The 9,693-nt window shown below is 33.3% G+C and overlaps 1 protein-coding gene across 4 annotated transcripts; it reads right to left on the bottom strand.

Moving 5' to 3' along the window:
* Positions 1–4,949: 4,949 nt before the first annotated feature.
* Positions 4,950–9,043, bottom strand: LOC115210300 (phosphatidylserine lipase ABHD16A-like). 4 transcript variants are annotated; one of them, XM_036502132.1, is made up of 2 exons: positions 8,532–9,043; positions 4,950–8,128 (listed from the first exon to the last, which is right to left on the bottom strand). In XM_036502132.1, the coding sequence occupies exons 1-2, from the start codon at positions 8,574–8,576 to the stop codon at positions 6,485–6,487; spliced, it is 1,689 nt and encodes a 562-aa protein (XP_036358025.1). In that variant the 5' UTR covers positions 8,577–9,043; the 3' UTR covers positions 4,950–6,484. The 4 variants fall into 4 exon arrangements, with proteins under 4 accessions (XP_036358025.1, XP_036358027.1, XP_029634682.1 ...); XM_036502134.1 differs by having other exon boundaries at positions 8,938–9,043; XM_029778822.2 differs by having other exon boundaries at positions 8,805–9,042.
* Positions 9,044–9,693: the final 650 nt, after the last annotated feature.

Genomic DNA, 9,693 nt, shown 5'->3' with positions numbered 1-9,693 from the left:
GATGAGTAAAATGAGCATACCTGAGTGCAGATGGCATGTGCCCAGCCATTTCCAAGGAGTACAGAAAAAGAAAAGAGAGAAAACAGCATGCCTATGGGTGAGTGACAAGAAGTGTGTCAGTGAATGACTTTCTGCCAGTCAGTTAAGTAGTTTTCTTGATGTGGGCTAGGATGTCCGCACCATCCTAGATGTGAGAGTAACATTCTATTGTGGGACTTAACTGGGCTTTGTAAAGTATCAATAATTGTTGGGGATTAAATTATCTTCTAGCCTTGAAGAAAAGGACCAGTCATTAGGATGTGATCCTATGTTAAGGATATGCTTTCAGTAGGATAGGTTTGTAGCAATTTTAAGGGCTCTAACTGAATGTTGCTCATGGTTAAGGGATATGTAGTACAATGATACTTCCTTGATATGAGTTGCATTTATGTTTTGTTATTGAAAGAGACCAGATTACTATATCCCCATTGGAGGATGGTCTTGTGGTCTCTGTTCATGGAGTCAGTGTTTGTTTAATGTCTAGGTTGCAAGTGAATAATGTACAGCTGGAAGCAATGAAAGCTACTGTTATCTGTGTTAGAACAAGTGTTTATTAGCTCTTTTAAGAATAGATGTCTAAGTATAGAAATTTGAAAACAACTGACAACAGCACAAGCAAATGATGAAATTAGTTTCAGAAGTTTTACTTGATGTGTGCTTGACCATTAGTTCTGAACTAAATTTCTCATTTTGGGTTTAATAGATTTTCGAACAAACTATTGATTGATATCTTTTAAAGATTCCTTGTTTATTTGGTGGGTGTGGGGTTGTGACATAATGCATATTTGCAAACTACACATTTAATAATCTAGAATCTTAACAGCCATACCTCATTATGAGTTGTTTTTATAGTTAATTGAAGATGTATGCCCCCCCCCCAAAAAAAAATTTAGGTAGTGAAGACCTAAAGTATTGCAGTTTTGAGGAGAGTTGGAGTAATTTATATGGGATTGGTGGTCTGGGAAATAACCAGGATAACATGAGGTATAAAGGCAAGTGCTTCTGGTGAAACAGGTGCAGCAAAATTTATTAAGACAGCTATTAAAGTAACTGCATCTCTGAAGTAGTGATTATATCATATTGGTGACATAATGTTTAGTTATGAAATTGGATGGCCTTTCAAGGGGATGGAGTCTCAGATGTTTGTGTAGCACAATCTGATATGTGTCTTCAGTTTTATGTAGAAGATCAGAAATGTTTGATCCTAAAGACCTCACCTTGTGACACAATTTTTGTAATATTAGATGTATGATTGCCTTGGCATTGCATACAGAGCAGTTGTTGCCCTTCTCAACTCTGTCCCACACATAGTTATCCTGGGGAATTAGAAAGCCAGAAATTGGGGCTGGGGAAGTTGTATAAATTCTCTGATAAATTCTGGCTTGTTCCAGAGGCATGGCAAAGAGATGAATCTGCTGCCAATCATATGGCCTTCTAGCAGCTTTACATAGCCATATATATATATTTATATGCATTAAGTATGGTATCTGAATCTTTTCTATTGCTATCACCGGTTTTGAAATTTTCAAATTTGGTATATTAATGTAATTTTTCATGCTGAATCTGATTTTTGTGATTCATTTATTCCAGAAGAGATTTAGAAAAATGTTACAGAAGTTGAGAGTTTGATCATTTTTTTTCTAATCTGGAGATGGGATTTGGAAACAGGTATTTTCTGTGCGATAGTTGTCAATAAAAAAATGCAAACACAAACTTTACAATGAAGTTTCAATAAACAAAATGAAAGCAAAACATTACTATGACAAAAGTTTGTAAGAAGTTTTAATGAATAAATTCATGTGAAACGGTCGAACAGGCATGAATATAATTTTAAAAAGTCCTCAACAAAATTTTACAAAAAAAAAAAGGAAACAACTCTATGTGATGGTTAGTTTGACTCATCGCCAAAGAAAGTACATGTGATGATGGTAGTTCAAACAGCAGACTATAGTTTCACTTGTTACTATGGTAACAAGTACCAATGTGTCTGTTGCTTTTGACTGGCTAATGTTACCTCAAATTTGCAAAATTTTTAATCTATTAACTTTTTATTGATTTTTCATAACTAGTATACAAAACTAAATTGGTACATCAAATCTGAAAACAACTGAAACAAAATTTGAAGAAATAGGAAACTGTGGCAGCAATAAAAAAGATCCCCCATTTCCTTATAGTGCAATATTCATCCGATTTCATTTCAATACATTTGTCATATGTAAGTGTACAAACCCGGGTGGTTTTTGCCATGTGTTTGTTAACCTACCATCATAAAATGTAATTATTTATGAATGTTTACATTTACATGAAGTATTTAAAAAATATATCCACTTGTTTGTGACAAATCATCACCCCCATTGAGAATACCTGAAGTAAATGGCTGGGAAATAACAGTTTACTCAGAGTAGCCACCCTCACTTCCACCACAGCCTTAAGACAACTCCGGAACATGGTACATGCATTCACCAGTGTCCACGGAAGATTTTCAAACACCTTGTTCTTGGCCTTTATATTGGAAGTAGAGCAGTTGGCATCTTTCACAACTGCACCTCTGGGATTACAATCGGGGGGGGGGGGGTTAGGAAACCAGAGATTGGGGCTGGTGGAGTTGTAGCAATTCTCCAGCAACCACTTCTGACTTGTTCTAGAGGTATGACAAGCAGCCAAATCCTGCTGTCACATATGGCCTTTCAACAGCAACTTTCTCCAGCCAAAGTCTGATAACAATCTCCAGCAGCTTCACATATCCATCTGAATTAAGCCAAAACCCTGTTCCAATACATAAGATGGTATGATGTCATCCTCACTTGAGACACGCCCAAAGACCACCTGTTTTAGAGAACTTGGTTTTCATGATGTCCCTATCACACCTAGTTACAATGTTTACAGAGCACTGAATGGCAGTCATGATGTTGGAATTTCGATATCCAGCACAAATATAATACAGTAACTTTTTTCCAATATTCAGATGGCTTTCAGACCTCCATGTCAGCTAACTTTTTCTCGACTATAACTTATCTTTATGCCATTGACTGTTCAGATATACTGTAAGCTGTTCCTCAAAAAAGGAGGTATAAACAACATCATTAAATCTAGCCCAAACACCCTGTATACATACACACAGACATACAGATAGATGTACATGTAAATTTATTTGTGTTAGGAAAAAATTAGAATGGGTTAAATGGAAACAATGTCAAATAAAGAAAATGCAAAAATCAATAAATTTCTTTAGGTGAAAATATATTTCAATTAGTACAGAAATACTAATCTTGGATTATAAATTACGAATGAAACACTTGAAAAAAAAAAATTCAAGAGAATTTCAATTGACATCTAAAATAAAAGAAGAGTCTCAATTTTAAAAAAGCCTATTAAGGGAGAACATTGCTTCCAATAACTTTCAATTACATCCGTTGGGAGTAGTAAGATAAATATGGAATGCTTTAGATCACAAATGTTAAACATTTAGCTGTATTACACCAATAATCTTCGACCAGATTCTGATAGCAGATCCATCAATAAATAAATCTTCAAACAAATCTTTTATTGAAGTTTGGTTACAGTAAACGAAAATTAAGAGGGAATTTGGATATAAATTTATAACTGAAAACAAATAAACTTTAATTCTAGGGAAATAACTATTGCTACCCTTGACCAATTTACAAAAGCAAAAAAATATCTTACAATAATTTTTTCGCCTATGAGTTTTGTGTTAATATCAGTAATTTAAAGTATACACCTCAATTCACAACAAAATTTAGGTTAATGTTTTCTTTATAATTCTTAAGTTTATGTATTTAGAAAAACTCTAAATTATTTAAGAATAACCCTTAGTGCTTTTAATGAAATTCATTGATTGAGATAGTTGAAACTTAACTTCTAATATCTTCAAAAAAGAAAAAAAATAAGAAAAAACTGTTTTTAACGATTATATTAAACTAACTAGTTGGAAGGCCAGAAAAGAAAATATGGCAAGAGCATAACCAGACTCTTCAGTAACACAAGTTATAATTATTGAGGTCAACATCAAATTTGTACAAATATAAACAGCATTAAAGCATATAGCAATCAGCAATTTTTATCTATATGTATGCATGCATGTAATAGGTGCTATATAACTCATCTCTCGTCTAGGACGCCCCAAAATAACTGACTGGTTATGAAGTTTGCTTTATAAACATTAGGTCCCAAGTTCAATCCCTACTGCATAACATCTTGAGCAAATGTCACCCCATGCCATGTGAGTAAAGTTGAATAGACAGAAAAGCTTTCGATTGTAGCTGTAATTCAAAAGTATAGCCTTGTCACACACTTTTCTGTCTATTCAACTTTACTCACATGGCATGGGGTGACATTTGCTCAAGATGTTATGCAGTAGGGATTGAACTTGGGACCTAATGTTTATAAAGCAGTGGGGCGTCCTAGACGAGAGATGAGTTATATAGCACCTATTACATGCATGCATACATATAGATAAAAATTGCTGATTGCTATATGCTTTAATGCTGTTTATATTTGTACAAATTTGATGTTGACCTCAATTTTATACACTGATTCAGTGTATAAAATTATAATGGTCATTCCAATACGATAAGATAAAATAAACACCATTTTGAATGTACCACACCTTTTTTTTTTTTTGTCTTAATGTCAATACTAAACTTTTTGAAAAGTTACATTTAAAACAACAAAAAATAAGGCTTACTTTTATCTATCCCATCTATGGGACAGATAAAATTAACTTTTTTTTAAATCCATAAATTACAGTGATCTATCACAAATCAGTGTTTACACAAACTGGCAGAGGTGAATAATAGTCAGCTGATCAACAAATTTTATGATATTTAGCTCCAGCTCAGTGCTAACTAAACAGATTCATGATTAAAGGCATTTCAATTGCAGTCATCTCACCTCTTTAGTGGTATGTAGGGTTAGATTAGCCAATGTGTCCATCCTTATTTACGATGGAGTGTGACTGCTATTTCCAAAAGATCGAGCAACAGCATACAGGCCCCTTCGTTCGCTCAGATTTGATGATGCTATTGTTGGTATAAGTTAAAATATTAACCAATTTTTTTACAAAAATTAACATGCCACAGATATCACATATTCCAACGTTTCTCTTTACTTGGAATTTACTGAAATCAAAATAAATATATAATTTTGATCCGCAGTAATTTTTGAAAGAGACAAAATATATAATTTTTGGCGAATGAAAGTTTACAACTTTTGTTATCAATTACCTTTAAACATTTAAAATCTAAGAATCAACAAAAAAGAACGTTTGTTTAGTTAAAATTAGCCAAACACCGATTTAAAGAAATAACATTTTCCCCTTATTAGCACAGAATTGAAATAAATTTACTTAAAATCATTATTAGAACAAAGCTTAAGATATGGTAAATATTAAATTTGGAGAGATTGATTAAAGTATTCTAACAACAGTAGTAACTTTCAGATAAAAAAAAACTTAATTCTTCAAATCCAAAGAATTTATTTTTATGTAACTTTTTTAGACAGGCAATTCTTTTAAAAGTTTGTGTAGAAACTGAAGATGTAGTTTTCAAGAGACAGTGAGTTGGCTCAGAAGCATAGCGTGGAACTTTGATTCACAAATCATGAAATTTATATCATTTAAAATATTTTGTTGAAATACCAAGACTAATCATTATAGAATAATGCATTGGTCTTTCATTTCATACAAATATATATTGTAAATAATTGTTGTTTTTTAAAATATTATTACAAAATATAGATGAATAAGGAAAAAAAAAATATTAACAAAAGACAGACTGGTGTATAAAACAGTAACGTTATCCTGAATACAATGAATAAATAAGAGCTTCTAATGTAACCGAAATGGCTGAACTTCCTTGTTCTTTGCATTTCGTTTACCTCTCATTTTCCGATATATACATAATATTGATACAATATTAGTATAACTGTAACATTATTCAGAGCCTCATCAGTCATAGGGAAATACCAGAAATGCTGATAAGTCAAATTTCAAACATTGTTACAATGTTTAGGGAAAATGTGGGATAATCAATTACACTTACATCATTATTTGACTAGTACTTATTTTATCGATCCCGGAAGTGCGAAAAGGCAAAGCAGCCGGCATGATTTGTAAAGGGGCGTAACTGAATGCTGCAAAAATATTTTTGGTTTACAGCTTCTGCCATATTTCAGATATCGGCACAATACCACAGTTTTGGGGAGCTTAGTCGATTAAATCGACCGCAGTAGTACTTATTGGTACTAATTTTATCGACCTATTAAGATGATAAACAATAACAACAATAAATAATGTACATCGGTTGTAAATGAATATAAAAGAATTTCGCATTTAAGACAAACCAGAGGCCGAAAAGTCTTTGATCTATCTTTTCAATAGAACCAAGGTGCACAGGTGGATAGGTCAATAAATTTTTTTTAAAAACATTTAATAATGGAGAGACTCCGGTTCTTGGAACACAGAAGTGGGTAACAGAATACAGTGAGTGGCAGCAAAATCAATCATATACTTATTAGCTAAAAATATTGTCATCTGTCTTTTCATCTCATTTGTTAAATCAATACCTTCTTTTATCGGGAAAGAATTAGGTAGTTCCTTCAAATATAAGGAGCATTCTGTATAGTTTAGTTCACTCAGACATGTGGCTTTCTGTACGCCAGAATAACCCAACCATTCTTGTAAAGTGTCATTCTTAATGATATTAGGATAACGATGAGTTAATATGTGTGTCAAAAGGTGGTTTCCACGGTTGCTAAGAAGGTCTGGTTGAGTGCTAGTTGTAATTACTTCATCGTGAGTTCTGCGAATCAAAATTATCGGTCCGTTATAGTGCACAACTTGCTCTGCTAAGTTCAAGTTCATAAATTTATGAACACACAATGTTACAAAACTTTCCATGAAGGCAGGCAGGCGTGTGATAGCAAGAGGCAGTAGATGATCGAAGGATGCATCAATTATTAATGCCTTTAAATCAGGGTAAGTCATTCCAGCCCATGTTGCAACATAACCACCGATAGACCAAGAATATATTATTATATTTCCTGGTAAAAATCCAAGGCCTTCTATTGCATATTGTATAACCGAATCTATTGCATTTTGTTCTTCTTTAGGGCAGGGATGCCCGCTACTTTCTCCAAAACCAGGGTGGTTCCAGCCTAGCACAGAATATCCTTTTTCAAATGGAGTACACAATATACCAATTTCGTAATAGCCACAGTTTCCTTCGCAGCATATAACGAGAGTCTGGCCTGTTAGGGTCTTGTTTCTGTTGTCAATAAATACAGTATCAATGCCGTTTTTATCGAAAGTCTCAACTCGAGCTCTTACCGCTCCATCTTCCTCCACCAATTTTGCCCTATACGATAAAAGCATGCTTCTGTTCATTTTGTTCACTACCCAAGTGGAACCGGGATAGACGAGCGCTCTGCCCATGACATTGAAAAAAACATAACCAAGCATTAACATGGGAATATCCATTATTTTTTGCAAAAGAGACTTTTCATTGATGTCTGTTTTATTAGTTTTGTCCGATTTAATGGTCCTTGCATTTTTCTGAGTGGACACGACGCTGAAATCATAAGGACGTGCCCACTGTTCAAAATCAAAATAGTTTAACATTTGAATATTATTTCGCGAAGGAGTAGATTTCGCTGTAGTCAAGCTTCTTTGAAAATCCATATAATCTGCATCCATATACCGTCCTAGACCTCGGATAACAAGTGCCATCAGATAAACTGCAGCAGCTCCGGACAAGGAGCGTACAGCGACCACTAACATGTTACTGGTATAATAGCCATGACGGTAAAAATAGAGAATAATAAAAGGTGACGCCCATTTTGAAAAACTTAATATCATATGAGTAGAAGAAATAATTTTGTCTCCAAAAGCTTCTAAATATTTTGAATGATAGTACTTCTCCGCTTCATTAGGTTTATGGATCCTGTAAAGACGTGGTCCGAAAACGGCTTGCAAGAAAAACGACGCCATGATGTTTCTTGGGGCGCTCGAAAATGTGGAATTGGTCGTGTGACGGAAGAAGAGACTTTGATTAGCACTGCTCAATAAGTGAACCTATCAAGACGAAGATACAAAAAAAACATGAATGGCCAATTATGAATTAACCTTACTTAAACCGCAAAATAGCCTCTCAAATATATGCTGTCAAATGAAAATGCAGCACTATGCGTGTTTTTGGTAGTTTCGAAATACACTTTTTTTGGAAAATATTCCGTACATTTATTTAAACAGAAGTAAAATGCAAAAGAGAAATAAATCTAACATTTAGTTATTTTTTTTATTACATATTCCTACATTCAAATCTAAAAATGGTTTATGCCATTAAATGCATGCGGGTTGTGCTATTTTATTTCCTGAAAAAAAAAAAGAGAGAGAAAACGGCGGGGGTTGACTAACAAATACAATCACAACATCGATTTTATATGTGCGTGTGTTAGGAAAGGAGGCACAGGTTTACCTTTTCTCCAGTGTTCTGATACCGAACTGGGTTCAAGGGAGTCATAATTATTCTTTCTTATAAAAAAAAACACACTTACAATAAACAGATAGATAATAGTAAAATAAACACTAGTTCTCCCGTTACTTGTCTAGAAATTAATCATGTGAAATGGACTATTTAGTCAATAAAGCTAATAAAATTTACATATTTATATGACTTTCAAGTTAAAAGAAAGATACAGAAACAAGCAAAGAGAAATAAAGGAAAAGTTATTAAAAAAAACTCATTCACTTTCATTCATATGGCGACAATCAATGGCCGGTCATTCATAGATGCAAATACTATTTACTATACAGAGGTAAACCAAGATAAATCCTCGATAGAATTTCAAAAAATGTCGACGTCAATTTTGTAGATTGTTCACCTATTAAAATAACTGTAAGTTCAACAAGATAAAAGTCACAGATGGCAGTTGCATAAAGAGTCACAGCAACCACTACAACAGGTAGCGAAATGAAAGTACAGGGGAGAGAAGTGGATATAACTTAGTTTTCATTTGGTTTCTCTGTAATATTGTAGGAAATGATAGAACTTTCGTCAATCTCGCTTATGCTTTATCTTTGTGAAATGGTACAATCAATATATATATATTAAGATAATCTTGTCAAATTTATTTCATCAACTTAAACGTCAGTTTAAAGGTGATAAGCAATGATTGACAGATGAAGGTATATAATAACCCTTATACAAAATAATAATTTCGAAATATAAACAAGACAGAAATAAGAACACGTAAAAAAACAGTTATAAGTTTTTGTATTTGTTAAACTTTTTATACCCTCCATGAATTGAAAGAACTTATCTTTAGTTGGGAGATTCCTGAAAATAAAGTGCGTCTCCAAACTTAGCAGGACATTTTAATACCACTTTTAGACTGGTAATTTTAGACATGATTTCTAAATTGGCTCCACAAGAGCATAAAGGTGATCACATAGGACCTATTCATGAAGTAATGTGTAGTTCACAGGAATATAACATATTTGAAGCCAACACTCATTATCATTGTTTTATTAATTTTGTCCAGGTATGATAAACATTTTTCTGTGTGCACACAACACTGAAATCATTAGGATGTGCTCACTCTTCAATATCAAAATAGTTTAACATTTGAATATTCTAT

The sequence above is a fragment of the Octopus sinensis genome, linkage group LG4 (genome assembly GCF_006345805.1).
Source record: "Octopus sinensis linkage group LG4, ASM634580v1, whole genome shotgun sequence".
Taxonomy (NCBI): domain Eukaryota; kingdom Metazoa; phylum Mollusca; class Cephalopoda; order Octopoda; family Octopodidae; genus Octopus; species Octopus sinensis.
This window is presented reverse-complemented; position numbering and strand designations above follow the sequence as displayed.

What these genes read in the sequence shown, in the direction of transcription:
- LOC115210300 (XM_036502132.1), bottom strand. Translation starts at nt 8,576, where the DNA reads ATGACTCCCTTGAACCCAGTTCGGTATCAGAACACTGGAGAAAAG. An exon ending in ATCAGAACACTGGAGAAAAG is followed by an intron (nt 8,129 to 8,531) that starts GTAAACCTGTGC and finishes TCGTCTTGATAG; the next exon opens with GTTCACTTATTGAGCAGTGC.